The sequence below is a fragment of the Trypanosoma conorhini genome, assembly GCF_003719485.1.
Source record: "Trypanosoma conorhini strain 025E chromosome Unknown Tco_14.4_contig_00221, whole genome shotgun sequence".
Taxonomy (NCBI): domain Eukaryota; phylum Euglenozoa; class Kinetoplastea; order Trypanosomatida; family Trypanosomatidae; genus Trypanosoma; species Trypanosoma conorhini.
Genome location: NW_021704311.1, coordinates 1 through 22,088, shown reverse-complemented (window position 1 = coordinate 22,088; position 22,088 = coordinate 1). Strand labels below are relative to the sequence as shown.

Below are 22,088 nucleotides of genomic sequence, written 5' to 3'. Positions count from 1 at the left end.
GGTGCATTCCTACGGTTACAAGTGTGGCACCCGCCACCTCTTCGCGAAGAAGTTTCGCAAGCACGGGAACCCCTCCGTGAGCACCCTGCTGACGAACTTCAAGGTCGGCGACTACGTCGACGTCGTGGCGGACTCCGCCGTGCGGGCCGGGATGCCGCACAAGTACTACCACGGCCGCACGGGCATCGTCTGGAACGTCACCCCGCGCGGCGTCGGCGTGATTGTGAACAAGCCGGTCCGCAACCGCACGATCCGCAAGCGCATCTGCGTGCGCTTCGAGCACGTGCGCAAGTCGCGCTGCCAGGAGGCCTTCAAGCAGAAGCAGAAGGACTTTGCGGCCTTCCAGGCGGCGAAGAAGGCCGGTAAGCCGCTGCCTGCCCCGAAGAAGAGCCTCCGCAACGGCGGCATCGTTCGCCCGAAGAAGGTGGAGGTGCTCGCCCGCCGCACCGCCGACTACGAGGCCATGATCCCCTACTAAGCGAGAACCATCCGTCGCTGAGGCTGTCGTTGCTTATTTGATGCTTTCGATACTTTTTTTATTTTTGAAATTTCTGAAGCTTGAGGGCGCTTCCCCCTTTTTCCCCCCAGAGGGACTGTCGTCGCATTCCGGGTAGCTGTGTGGCTGCTGTATCAACCCACGTGGCCTATTTCCGCATTTCCTCCGCTCCTTCCTCGGCTGTCGTTTTTTTTTTTTGCTCTTCTTTCCTTTTCTGCGTAGGCAAAACCCGTGCTTCAGGCAATAGACAGGAGGACCAGGCGCGTTAGTTTCCTTTCGGTCAGTTTCTCGCGCACTGCACCGAGGCCTTCGCCTTTCGATTCCGTGCAACCACCGCTGTTGAGGACGAACATATTTTATAGGGAACGCGCCGCTCTGCGTGCGCGGATGGCTTTGCGGGGATATCTATTCGCATTGGCGCTGCAGGGTGGGAGCAGGGGTGGGGCGCGACACGGCAAACTCCTTGCCTAGCTTCACTGCAGTGAAGGGTGTGTAAGATGATGGCGTTCTTCACTCTCTGCCTCTGCCTCTTCTCTCCCTGCTCGTCTATTTGCTTCTGATGTGGATGTATGCCTGCATATTGGATTTACTTGCTGTGGCTGCTGATAAGTTTCTATTTCTGGTGTTAGTGGTGGTGGGGGAACAGGCTGTCCTGCTCGCTGTGTTGCGGCTGTGTGCCGCGTTGGTGTTCACTGGCTGCTCTTGTTGTATTTTCTGTGCGCAAGGCCGTCGGCTTCTGCGGCAAGTCTGCTGGCAGGGCAACCTGCAAATTTACCCACGCTTCCCTTCACTGAGGTGAGTACGCTGTCGCTCTCTCACTCTCTCTCGCTTGCTATTTCTCACTCATTCTCCGGGGTGAGGGGAACACTGAGTAGAACCACTAGATGAGTATTCCAACCTCCCTCCATGCCGCGCGGGAGCTGTTCCGCGTGAAGGCGTCTGGCAATGAATTTGTTCTGCTCGTGCATGCGGCGACCAATGAGGAGCCGTGGGGGCCAACAGGAACGCAGATGGATGAAGTCTGTCGCGCCTTTGCCCGCGGGTCATTTGAAATCATGGATGAGATTAAGCTGCGCCTGAAAAACCGCGATAAGTCGTGGCGTCCTTGTTACAAAAGCCTACTTCTTCTGGACCACCTTGCTCGCAACGTGCCCGAGTCGGGGCTGCCGGCAATTTGCTCTGTCATACCCATGCTCCGCAACATATCTCAGACGTTCTACTACACGGGGAGAAAAGGGACCGACCACGGCCTGTCGGTGCGGGAGCGCGCAAAGAAGCTCTGCGACCTCCTCAGCGACGGCGCGGTGCTCCGTGAGGAGCGCGAGAAGGCGGCGCTGACACGCTTCAAACTTTCTGGTGCGTCCGGCGGTGGCGTTGGCGGTGGCGGCCACTCAAACTCCCGCTATCAAGGATATTCCAGCAGCATGCTGCCGCCGTCGGCTTTGCTGCCTAGCGCGTACGAAACTCAAACCCAGCCGACCCGCACGAAGGAGGAACAGGAGCGGTACGACATGGAACTTGCAGCCCGCCTGCAGCGCGAAGAGGAAATGCGCGCTGGCATGTCTGCCGTGGATGTGGAACGGATGTTCAACCGGCAAGTCCCACGACAAGCTGAACCCGTGGCGCAGGCAGCTCGCAATTCCGACCTCGAGCTCGCGCGCCGTCTTCAGGAGGAGGAGGATCAGAAGCTGCATGGGCGTCGTGTCAGTGCGTCGTCGTCCCCTGCACAGGGCACATCAACGGGAGCGTCAGCAATGCCTCCTTCCCCCACTCCTGCGACGCCTTCTCCCAAGCCAGAGCCCCAGCCCCCAAAGAAGGACGTCCTGGATGACTTGTTTGCCCCAGCACCTCTGACGACGACGACGACGACGACGACGAACGCATCTGCCCAACAACCTGGTTGGGCGAACAGCGCACCGCTTCAACAGCAGCCACCCACTTCTGCTGATCCCTTTGATGCATTCCTGGACACGCGTATTCAGCAGCAGCAACAGCAGCAATATCCACAGCAAGTGGCATACGGTAGTTTTCCACCGTCGATGGCTCCACCACAGCAGTTTTCTGGCATGATGGCAGGTGGCGGTGGCGGTGGCGGATGGAACGGTGCGCCACAACCATCGATGACGATGCCGGCCGACGGACGCGGGACGGGCTGGTCGAGTGGGGCCCCTGCACAACCGTCATTTGGAGGGCTGCCCACGCAAGCTTCTTGGGGCGCGCCGTCCGCCACAGGCAACGTCTACGCTCCAACCGGGGCGCAAGGGGTGCCACTTGCTGCGAATGGAACTAATAACACGCAGGGATGGGCCTCTTTTACAAGCGCAGGTGCCGCTGCGAACAACACCAGCTCAATGGAGGAGCAAATGGCACACTTTTCCGGGCAAGTGAGTGGTCACCCCCAGCCATCAGCGAAGTCGTTGAATGCCCTTATGGCGGAGCGCCGAGGGATGGAGTAGTAACTAGTAAATTGATCCTTTCTTTCCGAACGCGAGTGCACCCGCAATTTCATGTTTGGGGAGCTGTGTATTTCTATATGGTTGTGTGTGTGTTTTTTGGTTTTGCTGCGGAGGTTCAGAATTTGAGCGGGTCACACCGATGGAAGAAGAAGATGAGGGAAAAAACAGTAACAAAAAAGAAGGAAAAGTACTATGAGTTTCCTCTCAAGTCAAATATGTGCATGTAAGGCCAGAAAGGAAACAGGTTAGGAGAGAAAGTTAACGGAAACAAAGAAATGGAAAATGGGCGGACCGTTCTCTTTCACTTTTTTTTTTATTGCTTTCTGCGTTCTGTGAATGCTGCGTCGCACGGCGGGGACCCGGGGGCGTGTGTCTCTCTTTCCTCCCCCTTGCTGTTTGTCTAATTGAGGTTGCGTCTTCTTGGAAGTCCCTTCCGGCGTGCGGAACTTTGCTTTTTATCCTTGCATCGCGATCAGCAAGCAGTAGAGGGGAATAGCGGAAAACAACAAGAGGAAGAAATAGGTGTATAGGGAAAGAACAGCATACCGACTCATGCTCCGTCGAAGTGCCATTGTGAGAGGTCACGCTACCTCAAACCTCTTCGCTCCGCCTTTCTCCGGCCGCTGGTTTAACCCTCCCCATCAGTGGACAATGACAGACACCTTCGTGCCGTTTTTCTTTCTTTGCTCTGTTCCTATGGCAATTTGCATCTACCTTTATCATGCTGCGTACATGCCGCATTACTCTCACTTCCAGGATCAGAACTACTATGCGTCGCAGGTGTACACAAAAGATTTCATTCATAAGTACAAGCGACTAGAACGTTGGAGATGGTACTAGTGGAGGGAGGGAGGAAGCGGGGTGCACTTTTGCTCCAAATACCTGATTACTATTGTTGTTGCTCTTTGCCTTGCTGTGAGTAATGAAGGCATTGAGGAAGTGGGATGAGATGGGCGTTGCTGTGAGCTGGGGGAAAAAAAAAGTGGGGAATTTTTCTGCTGACCAACTCTTTTCTCTGATTTAAAAGTAGGCAGTGATATATATATATATATATATGCGTGTGTGTGTCTATGTGTGTATATATGTCTCTCTTAGTTGAGTGTACTGTGTGTAGCGCAGGGTGTTTTCTCTGTTTTCTCTGCATGAAGGATCAACGGGAGGGGCTATGAATATTGCCTTTTTTTTTCGTGACCCAGCTGTTGTACTCTTCATGCTTGGAGGGTGTGGGGATGATGTGCGCTTTTTGTTGTTCTGCCTTTTTTTTGTCCCTTGTTTTCTTCCGCAGAGTGTAAATGGACCTCTAGCTAAGGTTTCGTAGCCCCCCAGATTATTTGTTTTTATTTTCATTTTTGCTTTTGGGTGGCAGTGAGGGAGGGGAAGGTTGGAGACATATGCCCTGCTCATTCACTCACTCACTCACTCAGTCTCTGTGTGCGTGCACGTGGCGTCTTACAGGGGTGCGGGCAGGAGCCAGTGAGGCGGGGGCCCAGTGCACGATTTTCGCAGCAAATCCTCGATGATACGGCAGGACGAATTTTGTACGTGCCGTCTGGCGGTGTTTAGAGAGTTCAACTCCCCCCGTCGCCTTTTCCCTCCCTGTTTGCGGCTCTGGTGCCGTTGCGTTGCCATGAACGACATGGGACCCGTCGGCGACTGGCTGGGCATGAGGCGGGGTCCGGGGTTGCAGTTTGTGCTTCCCTCGGGCTTTGCTGCTCATTGTTTTTTGGGCGTTTCGTCTACTTGGGACCACAGTGATGCTGCGGCTGCTGTACGGACTCTACGAGGGTGGCTGGGTTTGAGTTGCGCCTGCGAAGTCCTGCGGAGGCGCGCTGTGGCGAAGAAGTAGGAGGCAAATAAGTAAAATAACGAGTGAAAGTGACAGTGCCATATCGGTTCGCTGACAAAATATCGGCCATGGGGGCTTTTGTTCTTTATCTTCGTGCGCGCGCGCTCTCTATATATCTTTCTCTTTATTTGCGTGTGTGTGTGTGTGTGTGTGTGTTCGCTTCTTCCCCCTGTAAATATGCGTTTGTTTCCGTCACATGTGTTGTGTGCTCGTCCTCCCTCCCACTTCGCATCTGTTTTCGTCCGTCGCAGTCTGCAGCCATGTCGGGGCCGGTCGTGGACGCGGAGGTCGCACTCGCCCGGTGCATTGAGGCAATGCACAGTACACTACTGGCCGCAGTGGCGGACGCCCTCCCGCAGTCCACAGAGGCAGCGGAGGCAGCGGGCGCGGGGGAGGGAGTTGTCGACACCGTGGCGCAGCGACTGGAATGGGAGATGGGGGTTGAACGGCAGCGCATTGACGGGTTGGTCGGAGGACTCGAGCAACACTTCGCTGCGCTGGAGCACGCGCTGTTGGCGCTGCCGGACATTCCCGCAGACTCCATTGACCGCGACATTGAGAGATTGAACGCGGAGGCTGCATCCCTCGCACAGGCGATGGTGGCGGCGTACGACGAGGCGGAGGCGCTTGCTGCGCAGCTGGAGCATGAAATCAACTCCCAACCGGTGCCTTCCATCTGAGAGTTTGCTGCTCTGGCGCGAGTTGCCCAAACAAAAAAACAAACTCTCTCTCTCTCACACACACACACACTTAGTCTCGGTGCGTGTATGTGCGTGTTTGTGCGTGATTCCCTGTGGCCGAAAACGAACCGGCGACAAGGGGAGGAGGGGGGAGGGACAAACACGTCACGGTGCAAAAGGAGTGTTTGATAGCGCGTTTGAACCACCATTTGAAAGTGCGTCGCGAGGCGTGCATGCACGTGTCTTCCTTCTTCCTTTGCCTCGTGGGCTTCTTACTTTTTCTTGGCGGCAGAGTAGTGGGCAGGATGCGCGTTGCCGCGGTGCTGCGGCGCGGCAGGGTGGACATGGAGCCGTGGATGGGCGTCAGCTGCTACCCCGTGTCGCCCAGCTTCGTGGGCGGCGTCCCGTCCGTCAAGCCGGCGTACGATCACTACAAGATGATCCGACCGCAGCGACCACTTCGGGCGATTGGCATCACGGGCTCGCTTCCACCGGTGCTGCACAACCGCATGGAACAGTTGGTGCAGCTCGAGAACGCCATTGCGCTGCAACGCGTGGAGCGACAGGTGGAGATGACGCTTTCGCAGCTTTCTCTCGGGATCCGCAACGCGGAGGATTTCTTGGAGAAGCATCTGCTTCACGCCACGGTTCGTCCCGCGCTGCACACACTGTGGTTTCACGAAGGGGGCCTTCGGTACCACCAACATGTTCTCTCCACACTTGGCGCACACCATCTCGTTCCACTGTTTAGTCTCTTGGCCTACGACGTGGAGTGCGGCAAGATGTCGCTCTACGAGGCAGTAGAGCTTTACGAGGAACTGATGGACTGCTCCGTCGCCCAGCCCAAGGTCGTGCAGAGGGAGCTGACAAATCAGATGGTGCGCTGCTACTGCTTGAATGACGAGTACGAGAGGGCGTTAGATGTGGTGCTGGAGATGAAGGCGAAAAAGATTCGTAGGACCTTTGTGACGTACGCCCCGCTCTTTCGCATGATCCGCGCCAGCGAGGATGCCGAGAGGCAGCTGGCACTTCTGAAGTTTATGTACGACGTGGAGGGTGGGCGGCTGCTGAAGTTCTTGTACATTGATGTCCCTCGGATGTTCTACATGTTTGGTGTTTTTATCCGCTACAATTGGGCGCTCATCAACTGCATCTTCGCCGTTGTCTGCACCATTGCCGTCCTCTACGTGGCGAATTTCGGGCTGTGAGGCCCCGACTGTGAGGTGTGCGCCTCTCTCTCTCTCTCTTTTTCTCTTTCTTTCTCGGCGTGTGTGTGCCGCTGTCACCCTTCCTGCCGCCTTTTGTTGTTATTGCGGGCGGCGCGGTCCCCCCCCCCCGATGCGCCGCCTCAAGTGTTCGCCACAGTTCTGCCGCAGCCGCATTTTGCATCTCCGTGTGTTGTCATAACCCCTCCGGCATCCTTTTTCTTCTTCTTTTTTCTTCTCTTCTCTTTGCTTTTTAATTGAAATGCTGCCATTCTCGCCGCTGCGGAACAGGAGGAGCGTGCAATACAAAAAGAAGAGGAGGGAAGGGGCGTTTCTCTTGCCGTTGTTGTCTGCGGAAGTGGTTTGACGATCATGTCGACAAAGTCCTCGCTGCGCAGTTCCCGCTCGCATGCCTCGTCGGTGGGTGAGAACTACACGTCGACGCAAAGCTGCGTCTCCAGCCGCCACCGCCGACAGCAGCAAAAGGGGGAGCCGCCGCTGCCGCCGGCAATGATGACGCCATTGGAACGCCTCCAGCTCATCCGTAATGCCCTGACGCGCCTGCAATACATCGGGGAGCGCCAGCTGCACAGCGCCACGCTTGACACCGCCGCTAGTGAGAAGGTACTTGGCTTCTTTGACAGGCTACGCGAGCGACTGCCGAAGCTTGAGTATAACCCGCGGAAGCTCGGGACTCCAGACGGAGGTGGTCCCAAGCAGCTTCACTACGTGCGCGAGCAGGTGCTCCGCCTGCGTGACACAGCGACGGCGGTGCTTAGCAGCTGCGAGGCCGCAACGGGAAAGTGTGATGCCGTGTATGAGGCATTGTCGTATCACCACCTGCGGGAGGTCTTGCGGGAGCTGGAGGAGTTGCAGTCTCTCCTGAGCCATGCGCCGTCCGAGCTGCCAAGCCGCGTCAACACGGAGCTCTTGGCGGACCTGGTGTCGTTTCACATCACCGATTTTGACGCCTTTGCGGAGCAGCGGGTGGAGGCCTTTGTGGGCGAAGCAAAGAATGAGGGGGCACTTTTCACGGCTGTCGTGAATGAGATGACGCAGCGGGCGCCTGCACCGCTTGGGCTTGTTTCCGTCTTTATTTTGGACGTGGCCATCGGCGTGCGACCGGGCCGCTGTGCCCGCATTGTCATTGACCACGCGCAGCACAACCTCACGAGGCTCGACAACCGTCTGCACACCGCCGACGCCGTCCTCGCCGCGATGACCCCGGAGAGCGACGTGCCGGTGGAGGTGCAGCGCAGGGAGCTGACTATTTTAAAGGACCGGGTGAGGGCGGCCCTGGCGGAGCTGCTTCGTCTAAAGAAGAAGTGGGAGGAGGAGGAGCAGAGCACGCTGGAGCGGGCTGCCTCGGGACAGCACGTGCTCTCATCTCTGGTGGAGGTGAAGCGGCTGAAGGAGGCAGAAATCATCGAGGAGGCGCAGCAAGTGCATGACCGGGCGGTGCACTCCTGCCTTGCCTTCAACACGCCGCAGTACTCTCGCCGCTACAGCGAAACCTACGCCCAGCCGTGTCACGTGCGGCTTGGTTTCAAGTTTCTGCAGGGAGAGCACGGGGCGTCGCCGGCAAAGTCGGTGACCCTCTACACGTTGATGCCGGAGTTCCTCTCATTAATGCGGCAGCAAAACATTCCCAAGTCAGAGCACGAGCGTTACGCGGCGTTGGTGCCGAGCAAAGAGCAGGTGTGGGTCTCCTTCTCTGAATTTCCCGAGATGGTGCGGGGTGCCCGCTGCAGCCTGCGCGGCGTCGACACCCGACATGACCACTTCCGCGCGCTTGAGGAGCAGAAGGAGGTGGGAGGATATTTTGTGATGCGCGGCGGGGAGCGCATTGTGCGTGCCCTGCTGATGCAGAGGTGCAATGTCCCGCTCAACATTTACCGCGAAAGATTCTCGTCGCAAGGCCCATTCTTTTCCCCAAAGGCGGTGGTCATTCGTTGCAAGCGGCCCAGTGGTTTGACGATTCAGAACTATTTTTACTACACCACCACCGGTGAGGTCGTTTTCAGTTTTGCGCGTAAAGTGGTTTGGCATATTCCTGTCCCGCTCCTGCTGTTTGCGTTGAACACCCGCCACTGTTCCTCGCTGGAGATGTACAAGCTGCTCACGATTGGCTTCACCAGCAGCAGCAGCGCCCACGTGGCCCGCGTCGAGGCACTTCTGCAGCATCACCACCAAAAACCATACGGGTCGCTGGTGCATTTCTTGGACTACATCGCAGTACTGGGCCGAATGTACCGGTGCTACCACGAAACATCCAACACCTTTCACTTTCTGCCACAGTTTCATGCGACGTATCAGGGCCAGCATGACGCCTGGTACGGGCTGTTTATGCTTCGCCGCCACGTCTTGCCGCACCTGAACGTCGATGAGCCAACGCCGGATTTGCCGCCCACTGCCTCTCTGGAGGCGGCCACCAGCTGGCTCTCCCCGAAGCTCCTTCAGGAGTTGGATGCCAAACTGGATGCCATGATTGCCATTGTGCGACAGCTGTACGCCTTTTTTGACGGCAACACGGAGCATCAGGGCAACGACGTCCCCGCCTACCAGGAGATATTTACCGTCTCACAAGTTCTCATGGGCGGTTTCGAGGTTTGCCTCAACAAGTACATGAAAAGTTTTGTGTATCGCATGGGAAGCCACATTCCCGCCCATCTTTTTAAATCCATTATGCAACTGGACGAGCTGTCGGGGAAGGAGTTGGGTGGGGTTACTAATCAGCTGCGACAGTATACAGAGTACAGTGAGCGACGCAGCATAAGTGAACCGCTAGACGCGTTGCACCGCCTACTGATCACCGGGAACCTGACGCTAGACCGTGAGGAGGATTTTTACTGTCCTCAAACATCCGGGTGGGTTGTGATGGCAGAGCATCTGAACTTTTACCGCTTTTTTGAGCAGCTGCGGTGCTTACATCGAGGCAAAACAATTGCGGACATGCGTTCCAGCGAGGTGCGCAAATACCCCTGCGAGGCATTTGGGTTTATCTGCATGGTCCATAGCCCGGATGGGGCGGACTGTGGTGTATTGAACCATATGAGCATCAGCACAATTGTGTCCAACACACCCCCCGCAGGGTCTCGACAGGAAGGGGAGCTGTTGGCGTGCATCAAAGGGGAAATTCCAAGCCTTCGCAACGGCGGCTCGTTGGATTCTCTTGTAGATCGCCTAGTGGGCACAGTTCCTGTCTGGTTGGAGGGAAAAATGCTGGGGTACCTAACACCAGAGGAGGCACAGCGGGTGAGCAAGGCGCTGCTTCGAAAGAAGGCGTTGAGAAATCGTGATAGCATGGAACTGAGCGGTATTGTGCGCCGTCGAAACGTGAGCGCCTTCAACGCAATCGAGGTTGTTTTTGTCCCACCAGGCAATAAGGATCCACAGGGGTTGTACATATTTTATGACAATGGCCGTATGATGCGTCCTGTGCAGCAGCTCGAGTCTGCCTCCGGCGGCAGCGATTTGCCCTTTCCCTTGGTGTACGTCGGGACCTGGGAGCAGACGTGGCTCGACATCGCCAGTGTCCCCTCGGACCTCCTCGACGGGGTCACGCAGCTGAACCGCAAGTATGAGTTTATGGAGCAGAACGGGAGTAACATTCTCAGCCTAACCTCGACAACGATTCCTTTTTTTGAATACAACTGTTCGCCGCGAAACCTGTTCCAGTGTGGCTTGTCCAAGCAGTCTGCCGGAACTCAGCTGCAGTCACTAGCGTGGCGCAAGGAGGCAAAGCTGTTTCGCATGTACGCTCCACAACGCTACATTAGCCGAACTCTACCGATGGATTATTACGGCCTAGACGATGTGAATTTGGGCGTGAATGCCGTAATTGCCATTTTGGCCTATACCGGCTATGACTTGGACGACGCCGTCATTTTAAACAGCACCGCCTCCCAGTTTGGCATGCTCAACGCCGGCATTACGGTGGCTAAAGTGATCACCGCCGGCGGCAAAGGGGATAAGGATGACGTCTTTGTCTTTCAGAACCTCTTGTCGAACGGGCAGCCCTTCACGCCTGAGCTGGACGCTCATGGGCTGCCGAGAAGACGCGCGGCACCTGGTACGACGGAATGGCTTTCCTTTGATTCGGACCACAAGTACCCCAGCCTGCGCGACAGTAGTGCGGTGTATTGCTGCGCCAAACGCTACGAACGCGTGGACCCCCTCATGAATAAGAAGGTGTACGAGTACGCCCGCCACCACGTTACAAAGTGGAGGCAGTTTGACAAAGGGGAAAACGCCTGGGTTCACAGTGTGATTCCTCTCACCTACGATGGACCCGACCCAACCAGCGCACTTGTCGTGTTTCGTATTCCTCGCCCACCCGCCATTGGCGACAAATTCTCCTCTCGCCACGGACAGAAGGGGACGCTTCCACTGCACATTCGAGCCCACGATTTGCCGTTTAGTACGCGTGACGGTATCACGCCAGATATCATAATTAACCCACATGCCTTTCCCTCGCGCATGACGGTGGGGATGGTGCTGGAGATGATGGGGGCGAAGCTGGGCGCGATCGAGGGCCGCTTTTGCGACCACAGCGCATGGAGCGTGGTGGACGAGCGGCCACGCTTCGCCGAGGTTATTGGGGATTCCTTGCAAAAGGCCGGCTACAACCGCTACGGACGGGAGAAGCTCATTGATGGCATTAGCGGGGAGGAGATGGAGGCGGACGTGTTCATGGGCATCTCCGGGTACCAGCGGCTGCGGCACATGGTGAACGACAAGTGGCAGGCGCGCGCCCGCACCGACTCCCACACGCACCGCGCCGTCACAAAGACGGGGCAGCCGGTCAAGGGGCGCAAGCGGCACGGCGGGGTGCGGGTGGGCGAGATGGAGCGCGACGGCTTGCTCTCGCACGGCAGTGCCGAGGTGGTGGTGGACCGTCTCCTGCACGTCTCCGACAAGACAAAGGCCTTGATATGCGTGGAGTGCGGCTCCCTCCTCTCCATATACGAGCGACACGCGACGGAGTACTCCACGTGGAAGACGTGCAAGTTTTGCGGTGCCGGATCGCAGGAGGCGACGGACACGATTGCGTTTGTGGAGATTCCGCAGGTGCTGCGCCTGTGGGCCGCGGAGCTCGCCAGCATCGGCATCCGCGTCGTGCTGAAGACGAGCGACGGGGTCGCGTGAAGCCGGCGAGATGAGGCGGGCAAAAAAAAAAGCAGGGGCGAGCGGCAGCGAATTGAGTTCATAACGTTTAAAATCCAAATTGCATGAATTAAGAAGAAAAACAAAACACGACTGGAGAATTAAGAAGAGAAGACAAACAAAAAAAACACACACACACGCTCAAACACACAAAGTCCCCGGGAGAATGACGCGTAGTGCGAGGAGTAAATGGCGAAGGCAACGGGCGGCAAAATGGAGGGGAAGGTCTATTCTTCGATAACTCCCTCTTCCTCTTTCTCTTTGTGTGTGTGTGCGTGTGTGTTTGTGCCCGGATTAAGTGGTTCTTTTTCCGCCACTTTCTGTGCATGCCACAGCCGCGTGGGTGGGTGGGGAGGGGGGAGGGAGGCGTTCTTTTTTTTCCCCAACTTTTCTCCCCCGCACTAGCCATGGATGCGCCACTCATTTGGCTCTTTTTTTTCTTGATCTCTCTTTTCTGGCTGGGAGTAACCGCTTGAAGAGGTGACATGCTCAATCGGCGGCGGGCGGGGGCAACAACAGCAAGCTCCGAATTTGCCGTTGTGGAAGGGCGTCTTGCCGCATTTGCGCCGCACCACCTGCCTACGCTGCTCACAGGACTCGATGCCGATGAGGGGGAGGGCGTGGTTCCCGCGGAGGTTTCCGTCGCGGGGCGCCCCGCGCGCCAAAAGTCAAGGTCGACGCAGGTGATTCTTTTTCTTTGCCTAAACATCGGCAGTGACCCGCCGGACTGCCCACGGATCGAGCCCTGTTCGCGACTGGAGTGCTGGATTGACCCCCACGTGGCGCAGATTTCCCGTTTTTCCCCGGAGGGCGGCGGCGACTCCATCGCGGAGAGTTTGGAGCGGCAGTACCGCTCCCAGCAGCGGGATGCCGCCTTCAAGCGGGCGGTGGACGCCCACTTGGAGGAGGCCAAACATCTCATGGCGGCGTCCCGCCGGAAGGCGGACAGTGGTAGGGTGTTGTTGCACTACAACGGGCACGGCATGCCGCGGGCGACGGACTACGGTGAGATTTGGTTCTTTGACAAGGACCGCACGCACTACGTGCCGATGAACATTGTGGAAATGTCACAGCTGCTGGACTCGCCCACGCTCTACGTCTTGGACTGCAACTCGGCCGGCTCCATCCTGCAGCACTGGTACAAGGAACGCCTGCACGAAACCCGGCCCCATGACATATTTTTTTGCGCTTGCAGTGCGGGAAGTTTTCTTCCGCTGAATCCGCAGCTTCCTGCCGATGTCTTGACGTCGTGTCTTACGACACCCCTGCGAATGGCGTTGGAGTGGTATATTAGTTTTTCGCATCGTAGGCATTTGCTACCAAATGTAACGGCTGAAATGATACACAACATTCCAGGCGAACTCTCCGAGCGGAAATCGCCGCTGGGAGAACTTAATTGGATTCTTATCGCTGTGACCGACACCGTTGCATGGTGCACGACGCCTCCGGCTCAGTTTTACCAGCTGTTTCGACAGGACACAATGGCAAAGACCCTTTTTAGAAGTTTTTTATTGGCGGACCGTATATTGCGTGAGGTGGGATGTGTTCCTGTGGCACATCCCCCCATCTCAGCACAGGCGCACTTGCACCACGTCTGGGATCTCTGGGAATACACGTTGGAGCAGGTCATTTGTCAGTTGCCGGAGCTGCTGACCGCGGAGCTCACGGTGAAATCAGGATACACGTACAAGCCTTCCACCTTCTTTCTGGACCAGCTAATAGCCTTTAAGGTGTGGGTGGAATCTGGTGATCTGCGAGAGCAACCTGAGGAACTTCCAAGTGTCCTTTTGGCCCTCACGCAGATTTCCTACCGAGTACCCGCACTAACACTCTTGGTGCGGTACATGGATTCCGGCGTGAGTGCCGGCAGGCGTGCGATTCACTGTGGGATCTTGCCCTACGCCAGCAAACTCCTTGTGCAGACCCCCGATGTGTTTTTACTCGTGAGTGTATTGTGGATGCAGTTGATCCGGGCCTCCTGCCATCAAGGGACAGAGGAGCTGCTTAAATCACGGTTGGATAAGTATTTTATTCGTGTTTTGCAATTGGATGAAAAGAGCACAAACTTCATGCCCGTCGGAGATGATCGGGCCGTGGAAACGTTTCTCAGTAATGGTAATTGTTGTACTTCCGGTGGTATTCCAGCCGCCTCAGTTGTGGACTTCGCTGAGAGCGCCACCTGTCCTACAGCCATGCCTAACGGGGATACAAAGTACTACCTCTTGAAGGAGCTGGATCTACATCGCTGTAAGGCCATGGCATGCTACGTGCTCTGTCAGTGGATGAAATGCGGAGGTGAGCAGCAGTACGTGGCGTGTTGGAACAATCAATTGTTGAATGCTGCCTTTTCTCTTTTGGAGTCGCCGAATGCGGAGGTTCGTTCTTGGTCCTGCTTGGTACTTGCCCAGCTGTTTTCGGGCCTGCGACACGCAAAGGAGTTTGCCTCCATGGAATGCACCACCCACCTGGATCTTTTCACGTGTCTGCTGCAGGATAAATCCCCTATTGTGCGCAGCTCTTGTGTGACGTTGCTGGCGTCGCTGGTGGGGTTTCAGGTCGACGTCCTCCCTGTGGAGGGTCAGATCCGCCGTGTGCAGATGGAAAAATCACTCCTTATTAAACTACGCGGCTTTATCTTTGATGCGAGTATGAGTGTTCGCGAGGAGTTGATATTTTTTGCTTGCCAGGTGCTCTTTCACTACGAGAGCCTGTTGTCCACGCTGCAGTCGAGCAGCACCGCAAATCGCTACATGGATTACGTCCAGGAAGTTGGCAAGTACTCCCCAACTTGGATGGTGGATGAGCCGGACGTGCGGGTCACGTCGCAGTTAAGTGTCTCGCGGCCCACAAGCAACACGCGTTTTGCGCAGGCCGTGATTTTTACGACGGGGTTTCTCCCCAGAGACGACCCCGCCCCCTCCGCCGCGGGCCTCTGCCGGGAGGCCATCGACCCCAAGGTATTGAAGATGCTGCGGGAGATGGTACACGATGCCGCGCTGATGTTGTTCACGCTTTACCACACCTGCGACACAAATAAGGTGGTGGCGGCGATAAAGGCGTTGCTGACGCAACGGCCACCGCAGTCGCATCGCTTTGAAAAGGAGTCTCTCCGAAGCATGTCTCGTGTTGTCTCAACCGACTCCTCACACGTTGTATCCGAGGCGGATCGAGCACGCTCAACAAGGAATGCCGATAACATGCGACAGTTGGTGCTGGACATGCAGGACCGAAGGTTGGAACCGATGGCGGCTCATGGCCACAGAAACAAGTCCTCAAAGGTGGAGGATAATGGGATGCACAGAGGCAACGGTGCCGCCTCCAGTTCTGTCACCACGCGTTATCAGGTGCTACCAAGCCTGATTCCTGGCGATCAAATCACTGTCGCCACATTCCGTGCCTTGGAACCCACGATGGTTTTAGCTACCAAGAATAGGCGCATTTACCACACTTCGTATGAGACATATAACACCCAAACACACATCTATGGCTTTTCCGTTCCCCTTTTTGCCCCGTTGCATGATGTGTTGGTTATCAATGACTTGTCTGAGCAGGCTGGATTGCTGCTTGTGACCAAGGAAGGCGGCTTTAGTCTTATTAGAGGGTGTTGGGGAGAGGGACAGGGAAGGCCAACCGAGGTGGCCGCGTTTTCTGCGTGTCCACCAAGGGGTATTGTCGACATCAAGTCTGTCTACCGGTCCTACAATGCCAATCTCTTGTACGGAGGTCCGATTGGCAGCAATGGTGGGACCGAGATTCACGTGCTTTCCCTGGACGAGGAGCAGGTCATTCAACGAATGAGGGTTTCTGGGGATCCTACGCTGACGTCCTTGACGGCACACACAACAACGCGGGCAATTTTTGCGGGGTGCTCCGATGGTGTGGTCCGTTATTACGACGATCGCCAGAAACAAGGATTTCTTGGCGTTGTGGGGATGTTTAATTGCAAGGGGCTCTCGTCCTCGGCCTCCTCTTTCACCGCTTCGTCCTCCACTGCTGAAGCTATTGTTGGTGCAGGCCCCGTGGAAACAGGCACCGGTGCCTTTATGGTTGCCGCGGCAACTCGCAGCGCTGTGCATATCTACGACTGCCGCAAATTCACGGAGCCTGCATTCGAGGTGGATGTTTTTTCGCTCTGCGGCGGCCATGGCGGCTGGCCTTCTGTGACTCGATCCCCTTCCATTATTGCCTTTGCGACGGGTGTGCATACGGGGTTGTTGGGAGCTCTTCTTTCCGGTGGCAGCTATCTCGCCATGAATGCGCGGGGAAGAGCACTGCTAGAGAAGCCAATCAAAGTTTCGAACACGCAAGGGTCGCCGTTGCCAGGAAGCTGCGCGGTGCATCCACTGCGTCCCTTCATGTCGGTGGGAGGGGAGATCATGTACATGCACTGAGGATTGCTGGTCATGGGGACGCGGATGCGGAGGATGCTAGTGGCAGTGGCGGTGGTGGTGGTGCCGGACAAGCGCAGAGGATAGCGGATTAAAGTTTGTTGGCGTCGCAAATTGTGTTTACCTTTTTTTTAAAACAGTTTTTTTTATTTTTTATTTTTATTTTTGTTTATGCTGGACGGAAAAAAAGAAAAAAGAGAAAAAACAATTGTCTTCAAATGCGTTCGTGCTTCGGCGCGGAAGGAGGATGTTGTGTCGCTTTGTGTGTCGTGTGTCGATTGGAGCCGCAGAATGACGCCGCTGCCACCAATTGTACGTCTCTTCCACGCCTTTTCTTGCCCACGCCAGTCAAGTCGCGGAAATGGACTACGTTGTCCTCACCCCCACGGAGCTCACCCTGTGGAGGGAGAAGGCGGCGCCGACGATACGCAAGGTGACGGACCTGCTGCTGCGCGGCGGCGCTATTGGGTTCCTGGAGATGGAGCGAAACCTCCATCTGGGCTCGGAGGAGAAAGGCAAGGCCGCCACGGGAAAGAGGCGCGTCAACCCTGTGCTGTTCAAGTCGATTATGGGCAAGTCCGGGGTACTGCTGACCCCGGATGAATATAGAAATCTTCGCACGGCCTACTCGGATGAGGGCGGATTTCTCGTGGACGATTTTGTCGCGCTTGTCTGCCCCTTGCGGAGTCTTGGGGCCCGTGAGGCGGGCATTTTGCGAGACATGTGTGCGGGTGCCACGCGTGCCACCACCGCCACGTTTGCCTTGAATGACCTAGTGCATACGCTCGAGGACGCGCTTTCGTCGAGCGAAGCCGCCGCCGACGAAAGTGGTGACGCGGCACCGATTTTTGCTTCTGCGCTGATGGAACTCCAATTGGTCTTTAACCGCTCGCGCTATCCGAAGGGGTTTGTGCCGCCGCTGGACGTGATGAATGCCTTTGCGGCGATACTTCTCAACAGTGCGGGTGCCGGCGAGCCACTTTTGAAGTGCCTGGCCGCGGTGAGGCTGTCCCCCGCAACTTCCTCGCCTGCTTCACCTGCGCTCACCCTCAGCCCTGCGGCGACGGTCGACGCAACTCGGCAGCCGCGCGGGTATGACTACTACACCGACCGCGACAACCGAGATGAGTGGATCCGCGGGAGAGAGGAGGCCCCGCCGCGGCCGATGTACCAGCGCCACCTGCCCGGCTATCAAGGACACCTGCCCACGTACTCCAGCAAGTTTGGCCGGTCGTTTCACCCGATTGAGGAGTCGATGCCGGAGCTCTCACGTCCGAAGGCTCAGCTCGAGCCGGTGCCTGCCGATCGCTACGGCCCTGCAGTGGAGTTACGGGGCACCTGGGTAAATCGGCACCACTTTAAACTGGCCTAGGCGGAGCAGGGACCGCGGCGGGGCGAGGCGAGGACGCGTATGTAAAATTACTCAATCAGCCACGGCAAAAAAAAAGAAAAGAAAAAAGAAACGCTGCCAAGCACGTGAGGGACAATCAGCATCCTGGCCCTCCCTACTGTGAATGTCTCTGGAGGCAGCGCGAGGGCGAGAGAGAGCGAGCAAGAGAGAGCCAGCAAAGGGGGCTTCAAGGAGGGGAAAATGTGTTGATATATTCCTGTTTTCCCTTTAACGTATCTGTTCTTTTTTTTTTTCCTATTTTCTAGTTTCTGTGCGGAACTGTTAGGAGCTTCACAGACCTTACACTTCAAAAGGGACACCACCCCATGCTGCGTCCTGTTCGCTCCTTTCCAGTAGCGTTATGCACACCACGCCGGTATGCGGCCTCTGCAAAATGGTTCAGTAACGCGAACGACGCTAACTCCTTTATGGGTGCCTTGAAAGGAGTATTGCTTTGCCTCTGTGGCATTGCGTGTATCAATTTGTGGTTTCGTGGCAGCGTTTTAGGGAAGGTGAATACGGAAAACGATGTTTACATTCCCGTGGCGGCGCTGCGGACAAAAGTACATGAGCCAAGGACCGATGGTTTTGTTGATGGCTTGGACGCGGTGGAACGCGGCGACAACACGCAGCGAAGACACTAATGGAGGTGTGTGGGTGCGTATGCGTCCCTTTCATCTTGCGCGTTATTCCTTCTCTTTTTGTTATTGCCTGCAAAAGCCCCCTCCAGCGACGCATTGCTGTTTAATGTGTGTTTCGTTTTTTTTTGTACTACTTTCTAGTCCGTTTTTTTTCTCGTCTTTTTCTTCCTTTCTTTTGCTTGCTCACTTTTCTTTCTTTTCCCCACCTCCTTTCATGTTGTTTGCCCCTATCGCCTGCAGAGAGTCTACGTGGCAGTCCGAACAACTTGTTATATTGCTCCATGTCGGCCAAGGCCGCTCCAAAGACGCTGCACCAGGTGCGGAACGTGGCGTACATCTTCGCCGCATGGGCGGGCCTCCAAAAGGGGTTCGCAGAGAAGTCTGCCAACGATAAGCTGTGGGTGGAACATCAGCGACGGATACGCCAAGAGAACGTCGAGCGACAGCATGCAGCGCATGCGCTTGAGGAATTAAAGCACGATGAGGAGCTGGAGAGAGCCATTCCCGCCATCGTGCCCCAGGAACTTCACGGGCTTGTTAAGGCGCTTGAGCAGTAGGTGCTGCTGGGTCAGGCTTCTTTACTCTACTCTCGCTGTGCGTTTTTGCACTGGGGAGATGTTGTGCAGGCAAAGGTTAACAAATAGGTGTTTATTTTCATTCGTGTTTTAGGTAGCAGTTGTAGTCCCCGTAAGGGCGCGTGTGTGTGTGTCTGTGTGTGAAGGAAGATGAAGAGTGTAACGCCGAGTGGTAATGCGGTGCTTCGCCGGTATCAGGAAGCCCGTTGCTGCTCTCCCATTCACTGATCTTGTAGCTCGAGGGGAGGAAACTGAGTTGCGGGTTAAGTGAGTGTGGGAGAGGGGGTTCTCGGCGTTGCCTGGTGCCTCTTCCCTGCAGGTTGGTCTCTCTCATGCGTCGTTGGTGCGGAATTCTTTATATATATATATATATGCATATATGTTTCTATCTCTATCTTTTTTTTTTCTCCCCCCCGCCTTGCGCCTCACTATTTCGCTAGTGCTAGAAGGATTTTTTTTTCCTCTTTTAATTTTTGTCCCCACGGCTGTATTAATTTGGGTGCTGCCGTCGTGGACCTTTTTTTTTGGGGGTATAACGTAGGCTGCTGGACGGCTGAGGCGCCTTTTGCGGGGAGGAGAGGGAACCGGCTTCTTCGTCGGTCTCTGACACTTCCGTGATCGCCTCACCCGCCCTGCAGTGCACCCTCCGCGCGAGAAGCACGGCGAGGAATCCGTTTCGCCTACACCCGCATCCGTGCACGCTGCGGTGTGGGAGGTGTAGACGCGGTGCAGCCTCTTCTCGCGGGAGGCGCCTTTTTGGTTGAACCAATCGCGGTGTAACGTCCTAAAATGACGGCCTTGTCACTTGTGCTGCCCAGCCTCGATCAGGCCGTGGTGGGGTTCGAGTCTATGGACTCGTGCAGTGTGGATGACGTGGAGGTGGCCGTGGAAAACGCCCACAACTGCCGGATGTTTCTCTTGGCCATGGAGTTCCTGCTACAGAAGCAATGGGAGCACTACCGCCCCCATGACGGTGGCTTCTCTGACGCACCACAACAGATGCAGGAAGGGGAGCTCTGTCAGTACTTCCCGGTTCATCAAGTGCCTGTGCGTGGAAGTGCCTGCTGTGCTGAAAAGCAGCATCGGACTTTGTTTGGGGGCGGTGCGGCGGGCCTGTTACGTGACTTTATTTACCGTCTTATTTGTCACGCGCGCTGCAGCATCGAGTGCTATCCGATTACACTCGCACTCGTGGACCGCTTTTTTGTGTCCCTGGGGAAGGATTCCGTCGCGGCGGAGTACGAGGCGGCGGCGGATCACTTGCCGTACGTGTTTGCCGTGTTGTTGTTAATCACAGCGAAGTACCGCGACGACAGGTTCCGGAGCAACCGTTACTTTAGCCAGCTGGCGGAGATTTCCCTGGTAGAGTGGAATGCGCTGGAGCGACTCGTAATTCGTGTTTTAAAATTCTGCGTGAACGTGCCGGTGCTTGAGTACTTTGCGTACGAGAAGCTGCTGCTCGCAGAAATGACGCGACAGGAAGGCAGAGCGAACGCCCTCGCCTCACTTGGCCAGAGCCCTCCCCCGGAGAAGGTGACCAGTTCGCTGCGACTCGGCAATGATGCTCCCACCCCGGGCGTCGATTGGGCGGAGACGGCGAGCAAAGATAACACCAGTTTTCATTCCTGCGGTATCACCGCCTCGCCGCCATCGTTGCATTCTCAATGCCCTCCTGTCTCCGCCGAGAGCTCACCGGCGTGTTGGCGGCGGAGCTCGTAGCCAATACGCACCGGCGCTTGAGGTTTGTTTCTATGCTTGAGGATGCTTCACCCTCTTTTCTTACACGCACATACACACACACACATATATATATATATATAGGGGCTTGTAATGGAGGCGAGTGAGGGACATGTATGAGCGTGCGAGGCCCGGCCAACCACTTAGCTGGCCGGTCTTGCCGCCAGAGTGACACCCACCTTTATGTGCAGACGCGTCTATATGCAGTGTATGTGATGGGTGCAGTGGGATGGTGACATCTGTGTAGGATATTTCTTCTTTCAGCGTAATTGTTTTTTGTTATTCTTCTTCTTTTGCTTCTTGCGCTAAATAGCCTTGCGGGTTACTCAATCACCTGCTTTGTGGTTCTTTTGTTGCTTCCCCCTTTTTTTTTTCTATTTGTGGTTTCTAGCTGCCGTCCGTCACTCTACCCCATGTTAGTCGTTATATATCTATTTATATATGCATCTCTATCTATTTATATGTATGTGTCTTTGTATATTTCGCCGCTCACTGTTTAGAGCTATATGTGTAACTACAGCCACCAATACCATGAGCATATGTGTGTGTGTGTGTGCACATACCTGTGTGCAACGCACGGCCCTATATGAGAGGATTCATACAAGAAACCAACGATACAAACGCTTTGAGAAATAAGAATAATGTACACGCTTTTTTTTTGTTCTTTTTTAATTTTTTTCTTTTTTTATGTGTTTCTGCTTTGTTTTTGCTTCGCGGCTATTTTGGTTGCGTTTATAATATATATATATATTTATGTCTATGCATGTATATATCTCTCTCTCTATGTGTGTGTGTGTGTGTTTCTGCTTGGCACACTCGCGCCCGCACGCCCTCTCCTCCGCATGCCCAGGCACGCACGGCCGCCACGCGTGCCAACCTCGCCTTGCAAGAGGCGGCGAGTGCGGCGTGGCGGCGCGAACACTGTGATGTTGGCAGGCGGGGGGAGGGGCCGAGGAGAAATCAAAAACACCAACAGCAACAGCAGCCGCCGCCGCAATGAGCGAAACCAGAGGTGGTGAACAAACACGCGCCTTCCCCAACGGCCCGGGACGCGACGCGGTCACGCCGGTGCGGCACGCACGACGTGTCACGAAAAGAGGCCCTCCCCCCTCCAACTAAGACGAAGGGGGGAGGGGACGGAGGGCGGTTGGAAGTTGGGGGTCCGAGGGCCAAAAGAAAAAAGAAGAAAAAAAAAGGAAGAGGGAATGTGAGTAAGCAGGAGGATCAAAATTTTTTTTTTGTTGTGTGTTTTTTTGTTTGTGCCCTGTCATTGAATGGCGAATGACGCGGTATGTCTTTCAGCGTGGAGCCGCGGCGAGAGAAGCGTTGAGGCACGAGAGGGGAGGCCAGAGAAAATATCCGTTCAGCGAACAGAAGAAGAAAAACAAAAAAGTATAAAATATAAAGTGCGGACCGTGATAATTTGCTCCACTACGATGCGGGTGTCTTCACAGGACGTTGGAGAGAAACGCGGTGGCGCTACGGCACGGGCGAGGCGTGTGGACGCA

At 55.7% G+C, this 22,088-nt stretch overlaps 11 protein-coding genes and 1 pseudogene across 11 annotated transcripts in view, besides 24 other annotated features; all 12 read left to right on the top strand.

Moving 5' to 3' along the window:
* Positions 1-80, top strand: part of Tco025E_04381 (ribosomal protein L21E (60S)) — a gene marked incomplete at both ends in the record, with an annotated part of 519 nt that extends 439 nt beyond the window's left edge. The window contains one exon of the mRNA XM_029371291.1: positions 1-80. This exon is cut by the window's left edge and continues 439 nt beyond it. Within this exon, the coding sequence (XP_029228572.1) occupies positions 1-80 (80 nt within the window).
* Positions 81-151: 71 nt separating this feature from the next.
* On the top strand, positions 152-478 carry Tco025E_04380 (ribosomal protein L21E (60S); the record flags this gene model as incomplete). Its single annotated transcript, XM_029371290.1, has 1 exon — positions 152-478. One exon carries the CDS (start codon positions 152-154, stop codon positions 476-478), a length of 327 nt encoding a protein of 108 aa, XP_029228571.1.
* A 201-nt stretch (positions 479-679) lies between these two features.
* Positions 680-712: a sequence feature (A-rich).
* A 588-nt stretch (positions 713-1,300) lies between these two features.
* Positions 1,301-1,347: a sequence feature (GA-rich).
* A 33-nt stretch (positions 1,348-1,380) lies between these two features.
* Positions 1,381-2,952, top strand: Tco025E_04379 (epsin; the record flags this gene model as incomplete). Its single annotated transcript, XM_029371289.1, has 1 exon — positions 1,381-2,952. The coding sequence occupies one exon, from the start codon at positions 1,381-1,383 to the stop codon at positions 2,950-2,952; it is 1,572 nt and encodes a 523-aa protein (XP_029228570.1).
* A 1,036-nt stretch (positions 2,953-3,988) lies between these two features.
* Positions 3,989-4,064: a microsatellite.
* Positions 4,065-4,351: 287 nt separating this feature from the next.
* Positions 4,352-4,381: a microsatellite.
* An 87-nt stretch (positions 4,382-4,468) lies between these two features.
* On the top strand, positions 4,469-4,798 carry Tco025E_04378 (uncharacterized protein; the record flags this gene model as incomplete). The annotated part of the gene is made up of 1 exon (XM_029371288.1): positions 4,469-4,798. One exon carries the CDS (start codon positions 4,469-4,471, stop codon positions 4,796-4,798), a length of 330 nt encoding a protein of 109 aa, XP_029228569.1.
* Positions 4,799-4,927: 129 nt separating this feature from the next.
* Positions 4,928-4,954: a microsatellite.
* A 104-nt stretch (positions 4,955-5,058) lies between these two features.
* Positions 5,059-5,478, top strand: Tco025E_04377 (uncharacterized protein; the record flags this gene model as incomplete). Its single annotated transcript, XM_029371287.1, has 1 exon — positions 5,059-5,478. The coding sequence occupies one exon, from the start codon at positions 5,059-5,061 to the stop codon at positions 5,476-5,478; it is 420 nt and encodes a 139-aa protein (XP_029228568.1).
* A 242-nt stretch (positions 5,479-5,720) lies between these two features.
* Positions 5,721-5,760: a sequence feature (GA-rich).
* A 23-nt stretch (positions 5,761-5,783) lies between these two features.
* Positions 5,784-6,686, top strand: Tco025E_04376 (uncharacterized protein; the record flags this gene model as incomplete). Its single annotated transcript, XM_029371286.1, has 1 exon — positions 5,784-6,686. The coding sequence occupies one exon, from the start codon at positions 5,784-5,786 to the stop codon at positions 6,684-6,686; it is 903 nt and encodes a 300-aa protein (XP_029228567.1).
* Positions 6,687-6,709: 23 nt separating this feature from the next.
* Positions 6,710-6,742: a microsatellite.
* A 160-nt stretch (positions 6,743-6,902) lies between these two features.
* Positions 6,903-6,930: a microsatellite.
* A 125-nt stretch (positions 6,931-7,055) lies between these two features.
* Tco025E_04375 (putative RNA polymerase I second largest subunit) lies at positions 7,056-11,831 on the top strand (the record flags this gene model as incomplete). The annotated part of the gene is made up of 1 exon (XM_029371285.1): positions 7,056-11,831. The coding sequence occupies one exon, from the start codon at positions 7,056-7,058 to the stop codon at positions 11,829-11,831; it is 4,776 nt and encodes a 1,591-aa protein (XP_029228566.1).
* Positions 11,832-11,963: 132 nt separating this feature from the next.
* Positions 11,964-12,001: a microsatellite.
* A 110-nt stretch (positions 12,002-12,111) lies between these two features.
* Positions 12,112-12,137: a microsatellite.
* Positions 12,138-12,334: 197 nt separating this feature from the next.
* Positions 12,335-16,240, top strand: Tco025E_04374 (regulatory associated protein of mTOR; the record flags this gene model as incomplete). The annotated part of the gene is made up of 1 exon (XM_029371284.1): positions 12,335-16,240. One exon carries the CDS (start codon positions 12,335-12,337, stop codon positions 16,238-16,240), a length of 3,906 nt encoding a protein of 1,301 aa, XP_029228565.1.
* A 39-nt stretch (positions 16,241-16,279) lies between these two features.
* Positions 16,280-16,303: a microsatellite.
* A 74-nt stretch (positions 16,304-16,377) lies between these two features.
* Positions 16,378-16,408: a microsatellite.
* Positions 16,409-16,598: 190 nt separating this feature from the next.
* Tco025E_04373 (uncharacterized protein) lies at positions 16,599-17,609 on the top strand (the record flags this gene model as incomplete). The annotated part of the gene is made up of 1 exon (XM_029371283.1): positions 16,599-17,609. One exon carries the CDS (start codon positions 16,599-16,601, stop codon positions 17,607-17,609), a length of 1,011 nt encoding a protein of 336 aa, XP_029228564.1.
* A 66-nt stretch (positions 17,610-17,675) lies between these two features.
* Positions 17,676-17,700: a microsatellite.
* Positions 17,701-17,770: 70 nt separating this feature from the next.
* Positions 17,771-17,799: a microsatellite.
* Positions 17,800-17,953: 154 nt separating this feature from the next.
* Positions 17,954-18,271, top strand: Tco025E_04372 (uncharacterized protein; the record flags this gene model as incomplete). The annotated part of the gene is made up of 1 exon (XM_029371282.1): positions 17,954-18,271. The coding sequence occupies one exon, from the start codon at positions 17,954-17,956 to the stop codon at positions 18,269-18,271; it is 318 nt and encodes a 105-aa protein (XP_029228563.1).
* Positions 18,272-18,454: 183 nt separating this feature from the next.
* On the top strand, positions 18,455-18,823 carry Tco025E_04371 (hypothetical protein; annotated as a pseudogene).
* A 142-nt stretch (positions 18,824-18,965) lies between these two features.
* Positions 18,966-18,986: a microsatellite.
* Positions 18,987-19,199: 213 nt separating this feature from the next.
* Positions 19,200-19,238: a microsatellite.
* Positions 19,239-19,632: 394 nt separating this feature from the next.
* On the top strand, positions 19,633-20,562 carry Tco025E_04370 (putative CYC2-like cyclin 6; the record flags this gene model as incomplete). The annotated part of the gene is made up of 1 exon (XM_029371281.1): positions 19,633-20,562. One exon carries the CDS (start codon positions 19,633-19,635, stop codon positions 20,560-20,562), a length of 930 nt encoding a protein of 309 aa, XP_029228562.1.
* Positions 20,563-20,624: 62 nt separating this feature from the next.
* Positions 20,625-20,647: a microsatellite.
* Positions 20,647-20,663: a microsatellite.
* Positions 20,664-20,853: 190 nt separating this feature from the next.
* Positions 20,854-20,882: a sequence feature (GA-rich).
* Positions 20,883-21,003: 121 nt separating this feature from the next.
* Positions 21,004-21,063: a microsatellite.
* Positions 21,064-21,313: 250 nt separating this feature from the next.
* Positions 21,314-21,381: a microsatellite.
* Positions 21,382-21,545: 164 nt separating this feature from the next.
* Positions 21,546-21,577: a microsatellite.
* Positions 21,578-21,751: 174 nt separating this feature from the next.
* Positions 21,752-21,775: a microsatellite.
* A 35-nt stretch (positions 21,776-21,810) lies between these two features.
* Positions 21,811-21,839: a sequence feature (A-rich).
* Between the last annotated feature and the right edge of the window lie 249 nt (positions 21,840-22,088).